Source organism: Enhydra lutris, unplaced genomic scaffold (genome assembly GCF_002288905.1).
Source record: "Enhydra lutris kenyoni isolate GAN:26980312 unplaced genomic scaffold, ASM228890v2 scaffoldscaffold15, whole genome shotgun sequence".
Lineage (NCBI taxonomy): Eukaryota > Metazoa > Chordata > Mammalia > Carnivora > Mustelidae > Enhydra > Enhydra lutris.
The window spans coordinates 52206843-52229822 of NW_019154099.1; the positions used below are offsets into that span (position 1 = coordinate 52206843).

At 45.3% G+C, this 22980-nt stretch overlaps 1 protein-coding gene across 1 annotated transcript in view; it reads left to right on the forward strand.

The window, feature by feature from the left end:
• The window catches only part of LOC111147039 (citrate lyase beta like), a 250939-nt gene extending 236193 nt beyond the window's left edge, over positions 1-14746 (forward strand). Inside the window, exons 8-9 of the mRNA XM_022502890.1 lie at positions 8388-8507; positions 14323-14746. Coding sequence (XP_022358598.1) covers positions 8388-8483 — 96 coding nt within the window. The 3' untranslated portion in view covers positions 8484-8507; positions 14323-14746. The remainder of the gene's footprint in view (positions 1-8387; positions 8508-14322) is intronic.
• The last annotated feature ends 8234 nt before the right edge of the window (positions 14747-22980 follow it).

The window sequence follows — 22980 nt, forward strand, 5'->3', positions numbered from 1 at the left end:
CCCCACACCCCACACCCCACACCCCTTCTGAGGCAGGGGCTGAGGGGCCTTCCCAAACAGTTCAAGAGGCCTGAGTTGTCACCGCTTTCCCCAGTCTGGTACAAAACTAACCCCCATTCAGATATTCTAACTATTACATTCTTAGGAATCATTTAAAAGGCTTTTCCATCAAAGGCCATGGAACGTCATCTGTCAGAATTTCAGCGATCGTAGTAATGACACCCCAGCCCAAAGTGAATTGCCGACCATGTGGAACGGCTTCGGCTGAACTTGTAGAGATTCATGTAGAGCTACGTTAGCATTTGAAATCCTCTGGCCACAGCAGTAATTGGCTATTAAATTTTAATTCAAAATATTATTAAAATACCTCTCAAATTATCACTACAACCTAAGTGTTAAAATAAGAAAAATGCATTCTCTATTTCCCAAGTCTTCAGAAATGTTCTCTCTCTCTCTTTTTTTTCTTTAACAGCAAGGTAGCCCTTTTATTTCTTTTTAAGATTTTATTTATTTATTTGACAGAGAGAGAAGGAACACAAGCAGGGGGAGTGGGAGAGGGAGAAGCAGGCTCCCCATGGAGCAAGGAGCCCGATGCAGGGCTCGATCCCAGGACCCTGGGATCATGACCTGAGCTGAAGGCAGATGCTTAACCCACTGAGCCCCCCAGGAGCCCCCAAATTTTATATTTAAATATTTTTCTGTAACCATCTCAGGAAGCATGGTTACCAGTCATACTTTGGAGTATACCAAATAGGGAGAAGAGTGTGGGATTTGGGGTGATAAACCTTAGATTCTAGTCCTCTCCTTCCCATAAGTTCCTTTAAAAAGGTTAATGAAATCTGAAGTTCAGTTCTTGCATCTGTAAAACAGAAATTTCCATGCCCTGCCTCCTGCAGGTGAGAAAATATTTTTGAAATGTTTTGTAAAATCATAAAGTACTATTAGATGAATCTCTTTTTTGGGCAGTGGGTCTTCCTAATGAGATTGCACCTCTCCAACTTTCAGTTTGGAAATAAATATTCCGGGCCTTACCAAGGTCTATAGTAACTAGAGCCTAGGCTATAGTTGCTGAGGGAATCCGTATTTCCTCCTCAAGGGAGAATGAACATCCTTCCCCTACCTTCAGCCCTCTCCCCCTCGAGCCCATGTCAACCCACGTATGACAGTCCCGCTCAGAAGCAAAGCTGGACCAGGCCAGCTCTTAGCGCTCCCATTGTTAGATCCCCAGAGCACCCTTAGACAGAGGGAGAATGCCCAGAATAAAAGAAAATGGTTCAACCTCTTCCCCTAAGCATCCAGGAAGGAGCAAGTACTGGGTCCACCAGGGCATGCAACGAGAACGGAGGGATTCCAGTCCAGCTTCATCAAGCAGAAGCTAAGTCGTTCCTGCATAAGGAGAGTCAAGCAGCTACCAAGTATCAGAACCAGCAATCATCCATATTAATAAAGGCTGGATCAGGCTCCCTTTCTGTAGATCCTAGAGAATCCCGTTCAGCCATAGACAGATGCGGTATCTCATACCGTCATCCTTCATTTAGCTGGATCTATTGAATCACTGGTGACCAGAGGCATGGAGGGCTCCTGCAGAACAGAGAAAGTCAACCCCACTGGTATGTCTCTATGTGTTGTTCCCAGTATCCCCCGCCCCTCTCTTTTTCCTTTGGCATCTTTGACCTTCTAAACCCGACTTTAAATGTAACTGTTCCTCAAAGCCCTTCTCTGGCCAAACCATCTCCATTTTGATGGCCCTGTTTCTCTGTAGCTCCTCAGTCCTTCAGTACCACAGATATGACAGACTCGCTTGCACTTTAACTGTTAAGTCACTCACATGAGTTAACTTGACCCCAGCCCAGCATCACATTTGTTAGGGAAAGTCCCTGTGTCCTGCTGGAGGCTCAGCTAGTGTTAGCCAACCAACCAGTGAGTATTACCAGACCAGGGAAAGATCAGGTGGCACGGGAAGATGCTTGCAGATGAAGGAGACGAGATAGGTAAGAGAGACAGCATCTTCTGATATCACTCTCCCCTCAGTCACCCAACTGGAGCCCCACAAAAGAGCCAAGCTCCACTCCAAACCACATTTTGAGTACTGGGTTCTGGGGATTCAAAGATCTATGAGACATGGCCCCTTCCTCAAGAGTCTCACAGCTTAGTGAGAAAGACAGCAGTGTAAATAAATCATTACAAGGCAGTGTGACAAGGGCCGTAATGGGAGGCTGTACAGAGAAAGGAAGAAGAGGGGTGCCTGTCTGCCTCAGTCAGCAGAGCATGTGACTCTTTTTTTTTTTTTTTTTTTTTAAAGTAAACTCTATGCCTAATGTGGGGCTTGAGCTCACAACCCCAAGATTAAGAGTTGCGTGCTCAGGGCACCTGGGTGGCTCAGTGGGTTAAGCTTCAGCCTTCGGCTCAGGTCATGATCTCAGGGTCCTGGGATCGCGTCCCGCATCGGGCTCTCTGCTCAGCAGGGAGCCTGCCTCCACCTCTCTCTCTCTCTCTCTGCCTGCCTCTCTGCCTGCTTGTGATCTCTGCCTGTCAAATAAATATAAAATATTAAAAAAAAAAAAAGTTGCATGCTCTACCAACTGAGCCAGCCAGGCACCCTGAGCATGTGACTCTTGATCCCAGGGTCGTAAGTTCGAGCCCATATTAGGCATAGAGTTTACAAGAAAGAGAGAGAGGGAGGGAGGGAGGGGGTGAGGAAGGGAAAGAAAAGAAAAGAGGAAGAAGAAATTAGCCCTACCAGAGAATTCTAGTAACACTTCATAGACCTGACATCTTCTGACATTTTGAAGGATGAGGAGTTTACAGGACAGACAGGGAAATGTCCTTGAGAACAGAGAACAGAGCATATGGGAGAGGCACAGAAGCGTGTGCGTGGGTGTGGGTGTGCGTGTGGTGGACTGGCAGGAGACAAGGCTGAAAGTCCAGGAAGCGTCTCGTCTCTTCGTCGGGAGGCCTAGGATCCCTGCTAAGGAGATTGCACTTGGTTGTTTTTTTTTTTTTTTAAGATTTTGTTTATTTATTTAACAGGGAGAGAGAGAGCACAAGCAGGGGGAGCTACAGGCAGAGGGAGAAGCAGGCTCTCCGTGGAGCAGAGAACCTAACACGGAGCTCAGTCCCAGGACCCTGGGATCATGACCTGAACTGAAGGCAGAGGCTTAACCGTCTGAGCCACCCAGGCGCCCCTTGCGCTTGATTTTGTTAAGTCCAAAGGGAGCCAAAGCCTGGTTTAAGCAAATGAATGATCCTATCCAGTGTTGAGAAAGATCACAAGATCCCGGTGAGGAAGGTGCAGCTCCCCAGCCAGCGTCCCAGCAGTTTCTCCGAGAGACCTCCCCACTGAGCTGTGGGTGCCTGGTACCCAAACTCACATCCTTAAAAGGAATGTCATAATCAAATGATGCGGCGACCGAGGGCTATCCTAGGGCCTGTCCAAGGGCTCCCCATGTGATAGGATGAAAAATGGGAAAGAAAGAAGAATGAAGGTGTCCCATCAGGATACCTCAGTAGAGTGTCATCCTACCCCCTTTCGGAGGAGTAGGGAGGGGAGGCTGATTTTGTGAGTAAGGAAGAGCTCATCACAGGCCATGCTGGGCCTACAAGATTTGAGCAAACAGAGGGCACAACCAAGATCCTGAAGAGAAATTTCGTAATGGCCAGTGCTGACAAAAGTTTGAGGAATTCACCGGGAACTGCTGTGAGGCAAATATTTCCCTGGGCATTAGGCTTAGAGTCCTACAAGAAGAGTGTCACCCTACAAGAGAAGGGCTGTGACAGCTCTACTCAGATGTCCTCATTTGTGCCAGCAGAGCCCCACCATCACTGGAATGCCAGAGAGAACTCCCTGAGTGCTCAGAGACCTTATTTGAAAACTGAAGTGAGTAGGGAAAGAATTAGATCAATTTGTGTTTCTAGTAAATTACCCTTTTAGTAGAGGAAAAAATTCACAAGTATTAAGTGCCAGAAATGCAAAATATATCAATATTTCCTCTAAATGTTTCCTATGGGTGATGACTGTTGTTATCACCGCCACCACCGACATCATTACTTTTGCTGTTAAACTCTAAGTCAGATTCACGACTGAATGAAGAACTTCCAGGCCTGGCAGAACTCCTGTTACCTCAATCCTTGTCTTACCAACGGGGCAATAAGTGAGTCATTAGAAAAACCCTAGCCTAAGAGGATGTGTTTCTTTGCTATACAGATAACATGCATGCTAAGATGGGTTATACCCTTAGCATAACACGTATGCTAAGATAGTATTACCTTCCAGAAGTTTGAAACCCTAAACCTGCGTATCGTAAAATATGCCAAGTGACTGACCCATGATTTACTACAACAAATAACTCAATAGGTAACTGTTGAATAAGAGCCCATTGTGTCCAGAGTTCCGTGGCAACTCTGGCCGGGAATGCACGGTATGCGCTGGGTACCCAGGATCATCATATCCACGTGAACAGTGCGAGCTGGCAAAAGTGATCCTGAGTGGAAGAGAAGGACACTCATTTCAGACCCTCGGATCTCTCTGTGCTCATCACACTGGCCTTTTGTTGTTGTTGTTGTTGTTGCATTTTACGGCACGTGCTTCTTTTCTTTCCTGTCTCCTCCAGCACATTGCTCCTTGAGGGCAGGGATCAGGTCGGATCCATATCCAAGTCAACCTTACTATTTCTAAGCAGGGGAGCTAAAACACAGAACTGCTCCAACCTGAATGTGCTTTGGAATCCTAAGATGATTCCAACTCTACCCCCAGCCTTCTGCACCAAACCATATAGGATGGGGCCCTGTATGCATTTTAACAAGCTACGTCCCCCGTGGCTCCCCTCAGATGATTCTGACGCAATTGGTCAGGAAACCCACTTAGAAAACAGTTTTCAATCTAGGGGCGCCTGGGTGGCTCAGTTGGTTAAGCGTCTGCCTTCGGCTCAGGTCATGATCCCAGGGTCCTGGGATGGAGCCTTGCATCAGGCTCCGTGCCCAGCGGGGAATCTGCTTCTCCTCTTCCTTGGCCTCTCCCCCTGCTCCTGCTGTGTGTGTGTGTGTGTGTGTGTGTGTGTGTGTGTGTGTGTCAAATAAATAAAATCTTTAAAAAAAGCAAAACAAAATACACTTTTCAATCTATAAGCCTAGAGTATAAGCCTGGAGCTCACCCTTTGGATCAGCTAGAGCTAGCTTTTATCCCAGTTCTATACTCAGTAGCTACAGGGCAGGCATGTGTAAGTTTCTTAAGTTCTTTGTGCCCCAGTTCCCTCAGTTATAAGATGGGGATAGATACACAACTTAACAGAAAGAAAATAGAATGGTGGGTGCCAGGGGCTTCCAGAGAGGGGGTTAGGACTAAGTTATTTAATGGGTACAGAGTTTCAGTTCTGCAGAGTGAAAAATTTCTGGAGATCTGTTGCACAACAATGCAAATATATTAACATTACTAAAGTGTACACTTCAAAGTGGTTTATCGATAAATTTTATGTGTTTTTGCCACAACTAAAAAGAATTTATTTTTTTTTTAAGATTTTATTTATTTACTTGAGAGAGAGGGAGTGAGAGAGCATGAGTGGGGAGAGGATCAGAGGGAGAAGCAGACTCCCCACCGAGCAGGGAGCCCGATGTGGGACCCGATCCTGGGACTCCAGGAACACAACCTGAGCTGAAGGCAGTCGCTTAACCAACTGAGCCACCCAGGCGTCCTAAAAAGAATTTCTTTAAAGACATTTTTAATAGGGTTGCATAATAGTATCTACTTCACAGTGTTGTTATGAGCATTACACGAAATAAAGCATGTCAAGTCTCTGGCTCAGTCCCTGATCTAGCAACTGCTCAAAAAATTATAGCTATTATTATTGTTGTAGTCCTGGTTGTTAAGGTAGTTAACTATGAATAAGTTACTATTTAAAGGCATTTTAAACCAAATTATAGTCTGAATCTTCAAGCTGATGGAGGTTCTCTATACTTTTTGAAATGGTGTGCCAATTTCTCAGGAAAGCACTGGGCTGTAAAATGGAAACCTATCTCTAGTCATTCATTAAGGACTGTTTGAAACCCTCCCCACAAATCCAAGTAACATCTGACAGACTGCATTTTTCCAGATCCTGACCAACAGACCCCATTCACATTTCACATGTAGATCCTTACGTTCAAAACCCCAACCATATTACAGGTCAATATGTGAAAGCAGGAGGACTATTCCTCTTAGGCGGTCTAATTCATAACACTAAGATCCTCAATCTGCAGAGATGAAGGAGACAAACAAAAATGTTGAACTTTGTTTCTCAGCTTAGGCTTAATGAAGGAAGTGAAGCAAAATCTGCTGCGGTAAAAGAAAAAGTGATCACCATGAAATATTTTGCATCTTTGATGTGCATATGGAACCCAAAGCAGATTTGGGAAACGTGGCATAAACCCAAGGCCGTCATTTTGATTCTCTCTGCATCATTTCGATTTCATGTGCATCTATTCTAATTTCATCTCTCCAGCCTATTATTTAAACCTTAGCAGGACAGATGTGCTGTTTTACAGGGCCATAATCCACTTGGTGGGCGGATAACCAGGAGGCCTTTGGTCTTCATCATTTACTCCAATAAGAAACTAGACTATTGCCTTATAAAACAGCATGAATCCCCCACCCTGATTTCACATGCTATTCTAACCCACAGAACATCCTTGGAACTTCTAACTGAATTCATAAAATTCATCATGGTCACAGAGATGCCCAAAATTCACTCTGGGCTGAATGAAATTAGGCAAAAGTCAGTCTAGAACTATAAATAGTAAAAATGAGAGGGATGGAAAATGACTTCAGGTACAGGATTTTAGGCCGGCACAAGTACTCATGTGAACCAGATTTATTGTTCTAAGGCCAAGAAGGTCAGGTACCCACTGGTGAAAACTCTAATCCCAGTGGCTTTTAAATCTCTCTTGATTGAAAAATAAATTCCGAAGTCATTGCTAAGGATTCCCTGCCACCTTTTTAAAATCTCCATCTGGTGTGTAACTCTTGTAATTGTGGGAGACAAGGGTTTTCAGAGAGATCAGGAGACCCATCCCAGAACTTTTGAGTAATGACAACATTGTCTGTTGAGAGGTGGTACTTGCGAAATCAGAAATGAGCGGCGGTATGTGCAGATGGACCATCAGCAAGGATTATGAGTGCCCCCATCCACCAGCATCCTTGCCAACAGGTGGAAGGAAGGAGAAGCAAGAAGAGCTATGATTGTAAACAGCAAAAAGAAGTGATTAAAAGAATGTAAATAACCAGACATTAAAGATTCTGGGCATACTGCCTTCTGTCCAGTTAATTTTTCTTTCTCTGATGCAGTAAAGATACTACCTTGTAGGGGCGCCTGGGTGGCTCAGTAGGTTAAGGCCTCTGCCTTCGGCTCAGGTCATGATCCCGGGGTCCTGGGATCGAGCCCCGCATTGGGCTCTCTACTCAGCAGGGAGCCTACTTCCACCTTTCTCTGCCTGCCTCTCTCCCTACTTGTGATCTCTGTCTGTCAAATAAATAAGTAAAAATCTTAAAAAAAAAAAAAGAAAAAAAGATACTATCTTGTTACCTTAACATGGGGATTTCCGGTCGATAAAGGGTTGAGGTTCCGATATCCAAGTATTAATTTCAGCTCTAACGTCTCTAGTCACATGCCTTGGAAAATCACTTAACTACTCTGGGCCTCAGTTTCCTTATCTAGAACAGGACCCGGGTCACATACACATTCAGTAAGTATTTGCAGAAGCTTAAAAGAAAATGTATCTGTAAAATGGGGATAAACTAGGAGATCTCAGAAATTCTTCCCAGATTCGCCATTCAACAGACCTGTGACTTCTTTGTCACAGGCTCTTGTCCCTTGTCATTCTAGTCCTCTTCTGCACATCTATACCAACAGAGAAATCTCTTTTTACTGAGCACAATCCTACCTTACATTTTCCCATCCCATGATAGTCTTACCCCTCAGTTATGTTACAAGAAGGAAGCATTTTGCCTTTAAACTGATCATACAGTTATTTTTCAAACAACAATTGGTTACCAGAGCATATTGCTATTTTTAAAGCTCTGTGCCATATTTTAAAAGCTATATAAGGAAATATTTGCATTTTCCTTCCAAAGTTGTTTTCTGCTTGATTTCAAGAGTTAAACAAACGGTTTCAAATACCTTCTGTGTGATGCTTTTCCCCTCCATTAAAATGCTGAAGGGTGGTTTTTTTTTTTCCTCTTTAGGAGGAAAAAAGAAATCTTTCCCCTGTAATTTACTTTGGCTTTCTCAAAAGTTGGGTAGGAAAGTCAGTATAATTCAGGTAGAATCTAAAATGTTCTTGTTGTACAAGCGTGCACAGAAAGGAAGCCTATAATTTCCGAACATTCTTTCAGGAAGTTTGTATTCTCTGTTTTCCAGGGAGCCTTTACTTTCCAAGGGAGTATGATCGACATGCCATTACTGAAGCAAGCCCAGAACATTGTTACGCTTGCCACATCCATCAAGGAAAAATGATCTGTTAAATGAAGCTCTCATCAGGTGGGCTGAACATATACAGTGGGTTTCTTAAAGACAAACCATAATACTCAAGGCAACTTGTTAGTATGCCAGATTGGAACCTTTCTCCCATTTACAGGTCATGTTAATCACAATTTTTGTGTGTGTGTTATCTCACTGGCCAGTTATCCCTCTAAAAATGAACTTCCTCCTTTTGGATTCCAAGCTTATGACTTTATTGCTCGTTAATGTGTTACAAATATGCACTTATGATTTCACAGGGAGAAAAAACAGTGGAGAGAGATGGGCTGGAGGCATGTTAGGTCTTTAATGAAACAGATCTTTCTCAAATATGTGCGCTCCTTTCACATTTCTCACATTAGATGTTTCCCACATTGTTCATTACTCAACACTGTAAATAATTTTAAGGCCAGTCTTTAAAACTAGTGGTTAAATGACGGGGTTCTGTTTATTTCAGTATAAATCTGATAAAACGAGAGATGGCATAGAAAAGTTAAGTATCAGATAGCTTCTGAAAATAAATCTTCAAAACTGATTGCTCTTAACCACCTTCCAAAATGAAACCTCCACCCATTTGAACCAGGAGGTGAGAACTATGAAAGCCCTCATCCTGGGTGAATGCTTTGGGTGAACAGTCACCAGCAATTAAAAAAAAAAAAAAAATGCGCAGAGACACAAGACCATCCATTCTCTCCCTTAATTTCCCCATTTAACTGTTTTGCCATTGAGGCCACTTCCCCCTGTAAATGTATGGCCGGGACAGGGCCCCCTCAGCAATAAACTTGTAGCCTCTAAGAGGACACAATGCGGCAGAGCTGGTGCATATGGTCCCCTGCGAGATTTGCATCACATTAGAGATGCTGCTGCAGGTCGACCGGGCGGTGTGGTTAACGGGCTTAGTAAAGCTGTTTTGAAGAGGTTAACCCAGCTTGTAGTAAGGGTAAATAAACATAACCACCAGCCATTCTTCCCTATTCAGCGTGTGCTCTTATACCGAAGGCTAAAGGGTATTGAAGCTGGAAAGGATCAACTTGTGTTTGCCAGAGGACGCCAATGAAATTTGAAACACCAACAATCAGAGATTTTGTTTCTGCTCCTCATTAAATCATGAGCTTTTGTGTTGAGACTCTGGACGACTGTTCTTTAAGAAATTAACAGAATGGGAAGTTTTAAACTCTACACCAACCTTTTCATGACCTACACAGCAGCAAAGCTGCTACTCTTAGACAAACACCGCGGGGAAGGCTGTTCTGTTTATTTAAATTTGTAAATAGAAAACAGTTGTTTTTTTTTTATTTTAATTTTTCACCTCCTCCTACACCCTTATTTATTTCTTCCATGGCCCCTACTGTATGGCCCAGCCAGGGGTCTCCTCTGCCCCTGCCTCTTCCAGTTCCTACAGGAAGCCGAGAGGGAAGTAGAGCTGAAGCATATACTAAAGGAAGGGCACCTGGGAACGCAAGCAGAGTGAGAGGGGCCCACACACTGTCCTGCCTGGGTGGGGGGGCACCCACTCAGTGCCCTGAGGCAGGGGATGCTTCAGTTCCGACAGGAAGGCAGAAGGAACTGGAACCAGGCAGGACGGTTCCGGAGAAGCACATTCTTGAAACACCAACTCATAATCCCAGACCTGGGATCGGAGGCGACAGCTCTTGAACGGGCTTAGTAAAGCTGTTTTGAAGAGCGGATCCCTCAAGGAGATCATCCCCTTGAAAGGGGATGGGATGTGCTCCACTGGGGTCCTGGCCTGCCTTGGGCGGTGCATCTCCTCTCCAGTGTGTACCCCTCTCTCCAGCCCCTCATGAGAGCACTGTCACTCTTCACCTTGGAGTTAGCTGGAAAGGAGAGTGGAGTGGCTGGAAGGAGGAGGGTGGCAGCTCAGTCTGGCCTCCAGTCAAACTGGGCTTCTGGCCTGCAGTCAGGGGCAACGGGCAGCAGCCACAGGAGAAGCAGCCCCCCCCCCCATCACCACTGGTGTTGCAGCCAGGTGTGCCCCAGGGGAATCCACAGACCTGGTTCAGCCCTGTCTGCTCAGAGCACACAGACACCGGGAGACGGCTCAGAAGGCAGGAAGCAGAGGGAGGCCTCTTCTTACCCTGACCTATTCCATACACACACCTCCTCTTCAGAGTCTTAGAACTAGCCTACGCAGGACCTATGATAAAAGAAGAAAATAAAAGCCTTCCTTCTTACTTCCCTTACACCCCCACTTCAACCCAACTGCCCTTTCCCATCCTTGTGTGTTGGTACAGATAACCCGTCAAGGCTCTAACATGATGAAAGGGCAGACATATTCTCCACCCCTATTACACAGGCAGCCCCCAAACGCTACAGGTGGACCTCCTCAGGCCAGAGACTCACTGAGAGCCAAGCCCTCCCTCTGAGGGACTCTCAGATGCCAGGGGAAAGCACTGGGACCTCAGGAAAAGCAGCCCCCTCAGTAAGGTCTCTGGGTGGTGCTGAGAGCCCGGACATGGCTAGGACTCCCCAACCCCATCAACATCAAGCTAGTGGGTTCCTAGATCCCCTACAATGTGGGACTGACTGGTCACCACACCCTTACCTGACACCCAAAAGTCACATTTATCGTCTTCTTCAAAACCCTGTGTTCCCAATTATGGTAATACCATGAGACTAAGACCCACTAGAGCCAAAAATCTGGACCAGTTTGCCCTGGTCACACTCTGAGCAGAAACCCTAAAGAAGGGCCCCAGAAGAGGGGTTAGGTATAGTTAGTTAGGTTCAGAGATCCTGGGGAATTCCTCCAGCTAGCAATGGACTACAAGAAGAGGACCTCGCAGCCATCTGATTAATTAAAAACCATACCTGTTTATATTTTGTGTAGCTTATCACAAGCTGCTTCGCCATATCACCCCCTTGTTATTAATTCTTGGGGGCTAAATTATGGGTAACACTATTAAAACATTATCCGAACTAATGAGAAACAATTACTTAGAAAATGAGCCAGGACAAGATTGAGTTGAGAACATCCGTGGTGATCACCATAGATTAGTTTAATAAATCATCAGGTGCAGGGCAGGACTGACACTATGTATGCAAAGCCCTGTCACGGGAAAATGAAATTGAGATTTTTTTTGCATAATTTTTTCATTAATCTCAATAGGACCCGTGTGGTGTAGATTGTTTTATTCCCCTAATACCTTGCCGGAGGGGCGGGGGGTGCCCAATAATGTCTTCATTGTTTTACTGAGGTCTTAATGACAATCTGTGACAACCTCATTTTAATGTATAGAGGATTATATCAATACAGTCATGTTTTATTGAAAGGGTGAAGGGAAACTCCAGTGGAGTCAGGCACTGTCTGTGAGCACAAGTTGGGAATTTCCCGGGCATCTGGGTGCAGTTCCCTTCGGACTTCTAAGTATTGAACCGCTGGCTGCCCTTAGGTCCTCTCCTCCAGGGACAGGCTGGGAAAAGCTTCCTCAAGAAGACTTCACCGCCTCCTATTTGAATTTGAAAGTAGCTCGTTGCTTGACATATTTTGTTGGGAAAATGGAACAGACCCTGTAGTGGTCCTCCCCCCTTTCTAAAATATACCTGTTATCATTATCATTAATATATTAACCCCTAATAGTCCTGCCCTCGTTTGGGAAACTGACCTTCACTGGAGACGTTATATTTTCTAACGATGCCTTAAGCAGATAAAAAAAGAATACCTGCTTTTTAATTTGAAGGACATTTTGGTTTTATGGTTTCCGTTCCTCTTGGAAAGCTAACTGTCGTCTGTTTTTGTTTTTATTTTGACCTCTAGTACTTGGAAGGCAATTGATCGTACAAAACAGGTTATAAGATTACCAGCAGGGACTTGTGCATATTAATGCCGGCGAGGGGCACCGAACCGGTCTGTCACCGCGGAGTTTATGCCCCAGGCTCGGGGACACTGTCCACCCAGCCCCGAGACCCTCCCCTGCCCCGCGGGGTTTTCACATTGCAATTTCGGGGCAAAGTGGAGGAAAGTAATTAGCAGAGCTCAGCATTTAGATGTTTAAACTTTAACACTGTACGCGCTTTATTTTTAACCGGGGCAGGGGAGGTGGGGCGAATAGAGGGAACAAAATGGCAAATAAATTAACTTTTCAAAATACCTAACTTAGTACCTGAAAAGCTTGCGCCGCGGCCCCGGGCAGCTTTTGCTGTCCTGTGATGGGCGATTGTGGATGTAGGTGGTGGTAGTTTGTTTACATTCCAGCAATTATTTGGCGGCATATTTCCTTCCGAGTCTGTAAGAATTGCCAACGACATAAAAAACGTGATGTGTGGAAAGGAACTGAAATCGTCGTTAGCGCCTTTTGTGGTCGTTTGCTGTCGATCCGACCCCGTTCCAGCTAAGCGGACTGAAGCCTGCAGAATTTTTATTTAAGGGGGAAAAAAAGTGTTTACAAGTCTTGTAAAAGACAAGGGATTTGTCGCTCGCTCCCTTCCTTTTTAAATTTTTGTTTGTAAGTGAACGGCTCCGTGTTTGCTTCTTCCGACGGGAAGGGCTCGGCGAGCCCGGGCAGCGCGCCCCGTGGGAAAGACGTGCGCCAGCGGAGCCGGGACGCGCGGAGCCCGCGTCCCCCGCCGCCCGAGCTTCCCGAGGACCGGGGGCGGCCGGCGGCGAGCGAGGGCACCTGGACGCGGAGACTGGCTGCCCGGGAGGCACCGCGCGCGCCCTCCGGAGGCGCACCGTCCCTTCCCGGCGGGGCGCGGCTTGGAGCGGGGGAGCCCAGTGGGTCGGGACTGCGGGCCCCGCTCGCCCGCCTGCCCGCCCGCCCACCCGCCCGCCGCGGGCCGTCCGGAGCCCGCGAGCCTGTCGCGCAGCCCCGCTGTAATGGTGGCAGATCAAAGGCTGCCCCGTGTCCCCGCGGAGTCCAGGACAATCCCGCGCCTTTGTGAGCTGTTGCTAGGAGCCGGAGAAACTAAGGGAAAGTGTCAGGAGCATGTTAATCAGACTCGTTACAGTGTAACAATAACGTCTCTCTCCGGTCTCCCAGGCCCCCAACACCCCGGCGCACCCCGCGCACAGGCCCGACACCTGCGCGGGGCCCTCGAGCGGGTCCTGGGGACCGACCGGCCCCTATGTCCCTCCAGCCCTGAAGTCAGCGCCTGGGCCGGGCGCAAGAACTAGCCCTAGGGACACTACAAGCGACTGGCGCATCTCCTGGGCCCAGATCTTGACCAGACCCCCGTGCGCACTTAAGTCTGTCGGGCTCAAATCCGGATTCCTGGCCAGAGGGACCTGTGGAGGATTTGGGTCCCCCTGCTTTCAGTCATTGAGTTGATTTCCCAGGATATTCACACATGGTATAGAACCAGGAGAAAAACGAGCATTCCATTTTAAATTGCTTTTTGCTTGAGTTTCTTCCAAAGATGCCAAAACCAACTTTGCCAGTCTCCCTCTCAAATCCACAGAGGATACTATAGGTGATAATCCCGAGTTTAAAAACAAAACAAAACAAAAACAAGAAAACTTTCCTGAAAGTAAAGATGTCTCTGAGCTTTTTTGAGAGGATCCATTCATTCATTCGTTTATTCATTCAACAAACATCTGTTGAGCGTGACCCAGTGCCAAACAGCTAGCTAGTATGAAAGTCGCAGGACTGGTTCCGGATGCACTTTTCTTTCAAAATTAAAACGCTCTTGTGTGGAGTCAAAGGAAGAGCAAAGGCGTAAAATAATACCAAATGCTGCAACAAAATGTGCCATTGACTACAGTAGTGATAGTAACGAGAGAGGTGCGGATTAAGAATTTAAAACATTCGAAAAACTACACACCATATGCTTGGAAAACCAGCCACTATTTTATCTCCTTTTTTCCTCCTCTTTTGGTCTCCAGGAGCTGGGCCAAGCTGCAGTCCTGAAGCCGGGAGTCCTGCCTGAAGTCTGAAGAGTAAAGGCAGTTTGTAAACAGCCTGTCAGATTCACTAAGGGAACAAAAACACTCAGTCTTGTCCCATTCTCACTTTAGCTATACACAGGGAAGTGGAAAGCTGCGCTCTGGCTTAGGACAGAATTGGGCCAACCGGATGTACCTTTTTCCAGTATGAGCTCTTATTCAGGAACCAAGGAAGTTCCTTTAGTTTAAATGCTGAACACTGAGTCAGAGACAAAGCTTTCTATTTATCAGAAAAGTATAGAAAACTCACCCTCGGATCACCTGTGCCTGTTGACCTAGAGGGAGTCCTGTAACTCTGTTAGACTTCTCCATTGGTCAAAATCAGTTTCTCCCACTGTGTGTGCAACATGTAAACCTATGGAAGAGTGGTCCCAGAGATAAGTCTAAGCCCTGGGAAGAATTTTCAAGATTCCCTTCATTACATGTGAGAGAGTTGAAATACTGAAAACTCCATCGTGTGAAAAACAAGGAAGACCAAACACCCGCTGTACTGTGATGTTAAAATACCTAGCTAAAGGGAAGAAATTCAGTGACAAACTGGATTTTTTTTTTTTTTTTTTGGTCTACATAATGCCACATAGCTGGTTTGGCTGGGTTCTGTTTTGTTTCGAAACAATTAATAGATTTCCTTCATTATTCAGACACAGTAAAAGAATCAAGAATAAAATGAACATTCCATTTCAGATGGCCTTGTGGTGGAGGGCTTCTTCAGAAGACTACACACTCTAGGCATGTGGCTTATTTTTCTTTTTTAATGGCCTCTTTTGAGCTCCATGGAAGAAAGAACATAAAAACTAACATGAATTTCTGGTTTAAGATTCTCCGAGAAAACTGTGTTAATAACCCAAACTCCCAAATGAGGAAAAGAGCAAACCCATTTCCTCTAATGGATTTCCAGGGACTGGAATTCATGCAGCAACTTCCGGGGGAGAGGGGGGTCGAGGGGGAGAGACTCTGCGATGCAGTCTCCCAGTCTGGCTTGAGGGAGCTCCCACCACCGGCAGCCCCACGGGCATTACCACACCAGTGCCACATCACCTCTGTCAAGGGGCTCTGGCCACGTGCAGCCGGGCTACGAGGGGCTGCAGCTCCCAGCCGTCTTCTGCAAAGCCTTTGCATAAGCTGCAACCCCTTCTTCTCCATCACACCCAACAAACTAACCATTCTCAAGACATACCTCGAAGGTCACGTCTGTGAGGTCTCCCCTGATCCCCCACAGACGCCTTGGTGACGCTCCCCCAGTCCTTCCATGGCACTGATCAGAGGGCTGCTATTACGTGTGTGTGTCCCCCAAAGAGTGTGGCTGTCCTCAATACTGGACAATGCCATGCATCTTCACCTCCCTGCCCTGCTCATCTCTCACCCCCAGCAAGAGTTCGCTACAAGCATGTTCATCCCAATCAGGAACAGTCCTTCCTCCATCAGACACTTCTGTTCTAATCCTGGCTTTCTGATGACCAGGTTTTGTTACATTCAGACAAGTTATTTATTGTCTCTGAGTATCAGCTTCTTCAACTAGAATAATAATACCTAACTTGGAGAGTTGCTATGAGGAGGCAGTGGGCATGGAAATGCACCCCCCCCCCAGGTGCCCCTTGGACTGTCCCCACTTGCTCGCATGGCCGGCCAGGCGGGGGACAGTGAGGTCAGCAGACAGCCTCCAGCTGCCAGCTCCTCCTTCAGCATGTGCCTCAGCTACAGACCGCTGCCCAGGGCCTCAACCTTCTCAAGGCAGCCTGCCTCTGGGGAGGTGTAGATTTTACCACGATTTAAAACAATAATCTTTATAAAGGAATGAATGTCAACTAAATAAAGACAAACAAATAAATAAATATGGTACTTTTTAGAAAGTACTAGCATCATGTTTGGTGCACAGCAGGCATTTAGGAAAGCTCGAATAATTTCCTTCTCTGTGCCAAACCCGTGCTGCAGTTTAGGACAGGAACCCCCCCCCCTCCACAGCAAGGCTGGCTGGAAAGTGAATTTCTACCAAGTGAACCCCATTTTCTCGTTCACTTTTATTGGCCAGTGAAGGATATGTTCTCACAGGAGAACATTTGGGACAGATCCCTGGACATGCTGGGTATGGCGGCACACTCCCAGCAGCCAGGCACATTCCAGGGGACCTTGTGGCTCTTTTGTTGTTGTTGTTGTTGTTGTTGTTGTTCAGAACCTCCTAGACCCATTCCTGGACCATGGAAATTTCTCTCACTATAGAGCTGTTCTGACTACAAATTCATGTTACCATTCTGTCCAACCATCCTTATTTTGTAGAGGACACAAGATTATGCAGTACCGGTTCCTGGATGAAGGGGGCTCCGTTCACATAGAAAAAATAATGTGAGCGTGCTTCCTGGAGTTGTGCAAATATTGGCCGTTCAGTGGACTTGCTCAAGGTCACACAGCCGGCAAAACCAAGCCTACAACAAATGTCTCGAAATTAAACCACGAACTGCACAGCTCCACATCCAAGAACTCCTCAGATTTCTGGTTTTACATTAAGTTCCCCACTAAGGAAGCTCCAGTGAAGTTTTCTGAAACAATGAGAAAGTAGCTGGAAACTCTTTTTCTTTTTTATTTTTTTTTGCGGGGGGGGGGGGGGGCGGCTGGGTAGGCTCCACACCCAGTGTGGGGCTTGAACTCACAACCCCAAGATCAAGAGTCATACATTCCACCGATAGAGCCAGCCAAGGGCCCCTGAAGCCTCTTTTTCTTTCTTTCTTTTTTTTTTTTAAACATTTTTATTTATTTATTTGACAGACAGAGATCACAAGTAGGCAGAGAGGCAGGCAGAGAGAGAGTGGAGGAAGCAGACTCCCCCCGGGAGCAGAGAGCCCGATGTGGGGCTCCATCCCAGGACTCTGGGATCATGACCTGAGCCGAAGGCAGAGGCTTTAACCCACTGAGCCACCCAGGCGCCCCTGAAGCCTCTTTTTCAATAAGGGCCTCCCTCAGACACAGTGCCTGACATAGCAAAGATACTTGAGCTCATCGCAACTGCAACAACTAACCAACGGCACAGTCAGGAAGCTCCACCACCAGGCAAATGCCACCTTGAAGCAGGCCTGCATGGCCCCCTGGCTCCTGGAGGCCCTGGGTCACCCCTAGATCGAACATTTTGCGGGACTGCCCACTGAGGTCTGGTCTGCGTGGCTGGTGAATGTCTTGGATGGTCTAAAGAAAGGAATCCCGGTGGAGGGATGAAGGAGCAGGCTGTAGCCGTCAAGGACAGACGGTGCACTCACCGAGCTATACTAGCCTCCCTGGGCCTCCTCTGGGCTCCAGCCTCCCTGCTTCGGCACCTGTCTGTGGCCTTCATTCTCTGTCCCATCTCTCCTCTCTAGTCCCTGTGTCTGCTGCTGGTCTGCTTCCGCTTCCCTTTTCCTTAGAGTCTTACTTTCCTCCTTCCCCTTGCCATTCCAAACGCAAAACCAACAAATGTAGGAAAGCAAACAAAATGGGGTAAAAAAAATTTTTTTCTAAAAAAAAAAAAAAAAAAAATTTTTTTCTAATTCTGTGTCCATGTTTTGGACGTCATTCTAGCATCTTAAATCATGAGCTGCTTGCAGGATGCTCCACAGTCCTTCATTTACTGTGAACCTGGCACAGGAAGTTTATTAGCCCATTTTACCGCAGAGAGCCCGAGTGCACAGGACAGCTAATGTACTTTGGGAATCAAAGTAGAAATGTCAGTGAGGCTGTTAATTATTCATCAAATTAAATATGGCTGCCAAATCTGCTACTCCTAATGTCCTGCATTCGACCATGCTGTCCTAATGCAAAGGCAACATTCAGATTCTATTTAAGCAGTAAAGATGAGGATTCCCGTATTCCTGGTTCTTTATGTTTTAGTAGAAATTGTTTGAGTATGCAGCCTGAAATTCATGACACTTACAAGTAACAAAGTTCAAGGACATAAAATTTTATTTCCATTGTGTTCATAACTGTATTCCTTTTGGGGGTGGCGAGGGAATGTTACCAGAGAGGTAGCAGTAAGTGATTATTTAGAAAAACAGATATTTTCAAATTATGATAAACATTCCATTTTAGACAACTAAGGATGTGACCCCCCCCAAAATAAGTTTTTACAACTTTGCTTTCTAAAAACCTTTAAAAGAAATCAGTAAGTCTTTGTGTTATCTAAGGAATTTTAAATTGTGAAATATATTTATGAGAATATTTAAGGTAACTATTTCCAAAATAAGTTGCAAATGAATGGGCCATGATTTGCATGCACAGCCTCTGGAAATGAGCACATTTTAAAATGGTTTGTTCAAACAGATCCACTGGTCTTTTTCCTTCCTTCTCAAAGAGCATATGTGTTAGATTAGTACTGAGAAAAGAGCATGTTTTCATAGCCTCTGGTGCTGCATTTATAAAAATCATGATGATTTTAGGACTGCACCTTCATTTTTTTGAATTTCCAAAACTTGTCCCTTTTTACTCTTTTATTTTCTTTCAACAAAACAAAGACCTAAGAACCCTTTAAGAAATTTTATACATTCCCACAGAGTCCCAGTTTGTTGACCTCCAGGCCACAGAGTAAAACCTTTCTTTTAAGTCAAGCATTCCCCATTGGGAAGCGTTCCAGCTTTTTCTTTTTATGAGGAATTTTAACTGCTGGACTTAATTTAATTATTGTATTTTGTACATACTCCCAGAAGCCCCAGGGCATGAGCTTTACTTTTTTTCAAAACTTTCAAATGAATCTTTAGAAATGCACATTTCTGATGGTAACGTTCCTTCTTTTCACTGGTATTTCTAATCTAAATACCAAACTTGGATCTATCTGTTTCCTGACTTATTCATGGAGAGGTCTCAGAGCCTCTTTGCTTCAGATACACTTGTGAGTAGACAAGTAAGGATGTGGTTATTTGAGCCCTTAGTGTGAGTGCCTGGGCTTTATAACAACAAAATAAAAACCATCTCCAGCTGAACGGCATTTGAAAAACTTGATGGTTCTGGGAACGAAGTCTTTAGTAAGAACGGCTCCTAGGTGGACACTGCCTTGAAATTAGAAGCATGCTGGCCCCATGGCTGTAGTCTGCCACCATCTGTCCTTTCAGGGTCTATGAGATACTCCCCCCCCACCCCCCAACATCAGCTGCCCCTCCCTGATCCCAGCAGAGGCTCATGTGCGAACACACACTCACGCACAGGGAGTTGTCATCCCAAGCTAACAGCAAAGATTCAATATCTTCATTTCTCCTCTATCTTAATCCATAAACATTTCATTGGATCCTTCTGATTTCCAAATCAAAAACTTTCACCACATCTTGACTCTCAAAGATGAAAAATAATTTTTTGGGTTTTTTGGTAATTGCCTTAAAACTCATTTAGGAATGTTGAAATGGAGGGCAAACATCAATTTTCAAAATTCATAACATCTGCCCAAAATGCCTCATGGGGCCGGGGCTGGGTCAGTTATGAAGTAAGTTTCATTTCAGGATTTCTGAGATCTCTGAATTTGGGAAGATGTTTTTAAACAGAATGCTCTGTGAGATGAACCTGATTTTCTTACGGACTTTGATTTCAATTTTTAAATTATAGAAATCAGGGGCACCTGGGTGGCTCAGTCATTAAGCCTCTGCCTTCGGCTCAGGTCATGATCCCAGGGTCCTGGGATCGAGCCCCGCATTCGGCTCTCTGCTCAGTGGGGAGCCTGCTTCTCCCTCTCCCATTCCCCCTGCTTGTGTTTCCTCTCTCGCTGTGTCTCTGTCAAATAAATAAATAAAATCCTAAAAAATAAAATAAAATAAAATAATAGAAATCATGGCATTTAGGTGCCAGGGAAGGACTTTAGAAATCATCTAGGCTCATGGTTCTCCACCCTGGCTGCAATGAGAATTACCTGGTGGGCATTTAATAAATACCAATGTCTGGGCCCCACCGAGACTCATTAAATCAGACTCTGGTCTGACCTGTCATTTTGTAGATTAAAAAGAAAAACAAGCAAAACTCTGAAAGATTAAATGTGGCTTTTACATTAGGGCTCTAAGTCTAATCATGCTGTTAACATAGTTCGGGAACCCCCAGCCAAGCTAAACTTCAGAAGCAAACTCACTTATAAGTAAGTAATGAGTAAGTTTCCATAATTCTGTTTAGGACCACATTAACTATAAGATAGTTGACTGACTCTTCCCCTGTGACATACTTTCTCATGTTATACATATTCACATCCCTGACTGATTCACCGAAGAGGTTGGTATAATCATAATCTTAAAATGTCTTAGACTTAATTTTTTAAAATAAGGTACACTTATGTGGATGGCTACCCTCCAGGACGTTTTATTTAAAAGTTCGACCTCTTCAGTGGCAGCATCGTACCTCATGACTAATATTCCGTAATTTTTAAAAAAGTTTTAAAAGATTTTATTTATTTGACAGAGAGAGAGATCACAAGTAGGCAGAGAGGCAGGGCGAAGCAGGCTCCCCGCTGAGCAGAGAGCCCGATGCGGGGCTCGATTCCAGGACCCCAGGATCATGACCTGAGCTGAAGGCAGAGGCTTAACCCACTGAGCCACCTAGGTGCCCCAGTATTCCATAGTTTTTAACATACATTTAAAGCATACAGTCAGGGCGCCTGGGTGGCTCGGTCATTAAGCATCTGCCATTGGCTCAGGTCATGATCCCAGGGTCCTGGGATCAAGCCCCACATCGGGCTCCCTGCTCTGCAAGAAGCCCGCTTCTCCCTCTCCCATTCCCCCTGCTTGTGTTCCCTCTCTCGCTGTGTCTCTCTCTGTCAAATAAATAAATGAAATCTTAAATAAATAAATAAATAAAATGTACAGGCAAAAAGCATTATTTGTCCCAGTGTCATCTGAAGATATCAAAACACTTGAATTTTACATTGTACAGTGTTTATAGAAATGGAGTTGGGGATGTCAAGTAACAACTCATCTGAGCATGTCCCACAGTCACCGAGGGCAGGCGTGAGCTTGGCCAGCATCTCTAAAGGCCCCAAGAGAGCGAGAGAGGCCACGATGAGCCAGGGTTCCTTACAGTAAGAAGCCAGCGGCTCAGCAGGCCTTTGAGCCATTTTGTAAACACTTGCCCTCATCAGACTCCCCCAAGAACATCACCTCCTTCACCTTTCCCACTCCCCCTAATCTGCCTCCTTCTCCCCTTTTCCCATCAGAGATGGCAAGCTTGCAGGTCACAAAGAGAAGGGGAGAGCCCAGTCTTTTTTGACCTGAGGTCTTGGTCCTCTCAGGCAAGGACCTCCCCGAGAGATCCAGGAGGCTTTGATCTCAGTTATTTGCCTTGGGCTCAAAGACCTCTGGTTGGCCACTCCTCTAGGATCCTAATAAGGCCAGGACCTGGGATCACAGATGCAAGCCTTTTTTTTTTTTTTTTTTTAAACACCAAAGGGAACACTGAGGTGCAGTGATTCAAGCTATATATTTGCTAGGAGAGGGTAGGTTAAGGCTTGGCAGACTGAGATAGAACAGTTCACTGATTCACTCCTCCAAAAGGTATTTATTGAGCTTCTATATTGTGCCTGTGGTAAGTGACGTCACTGTGTTTGTGATGGCTAGGAGGGTAATCCTAGAGATGGTCCAGGAGTTTCTGTCAGGAGTGAGAGCAGGGCGGGCAGTTGAGACCTTCCTTATTCTCCTTCTCCCCCACCCTCATTCGGTTCTAACTACTCTGTATTATCCCTTATAACAAACATGCAGATTAACCAAGAATATAGCTCCAGGCCTGAAACCAAAAAGGGACTAAAAAGAAGGAAACCTATAAGTGTGTTACCAGTGAATGCTGCCGGCAGCCAGAAAAATGAATGTTTATAAAAAGATTTAAACTTTTTCATGGCAAGGAGGACTACTGAAAGCAGTATGTTTTTGCCTATCAGATGAATCAATCATTTGATGAGTGGTAAGCTCTGGGGCCGACACCCATGGGGGGTGGCACTGTGATCAGGTGCCAGCCCCCCTGGAAAATATTGGGCAGTGCGCACCAATGGACTTGTCATCATCTTCTCGGACCTCTTAAATCTAGAACTGGGGATTTATCTCAAGGAAACTGTGATCCCAAATGTAGAAAAAGCATATGCCTTTTTCTGGCATAGGTCAGAGTCTGGAAATAGACTGCTTGGCTCTCCCACTTATTACCTACTGCTGGTACCTACCTCCCTGTGCCTCAGTTTTATTATCTGTGAAATGGGAGTAATAATAGTTGATAGGAAACTTAAATGATAGAAGATATATAAAGAACAGGTTGATAGGAAACTTAAATGATAGAAGATATATAAAGAACAGGACCCAGCATATAGTAGGCCCTCAACAAGTGTTAGCTGCTACTATAATTACAATGCAATTACAACCATGTTAAAAAGAAATCACATCAGAAGAAAACACACCAAACTGTTAACGATAACTGTGTTTGGATGATGAGATTCTTCTTTTTTACATTTTTGTATTTCCAAATTTTTTCATTAAATACATATCAAATTTTGGGGGCGCCTGGCTGGCTCAGTTGGTGGAGTGTGCAACTCTTGATTCCTGGGTCATGAGTCTGAGCCCCACATGGGGTGAAGAGAGTACTTAAAAAATAAAATCTTAAAAAAAAAAAAAAAAAAAAAAAAAATATATATAT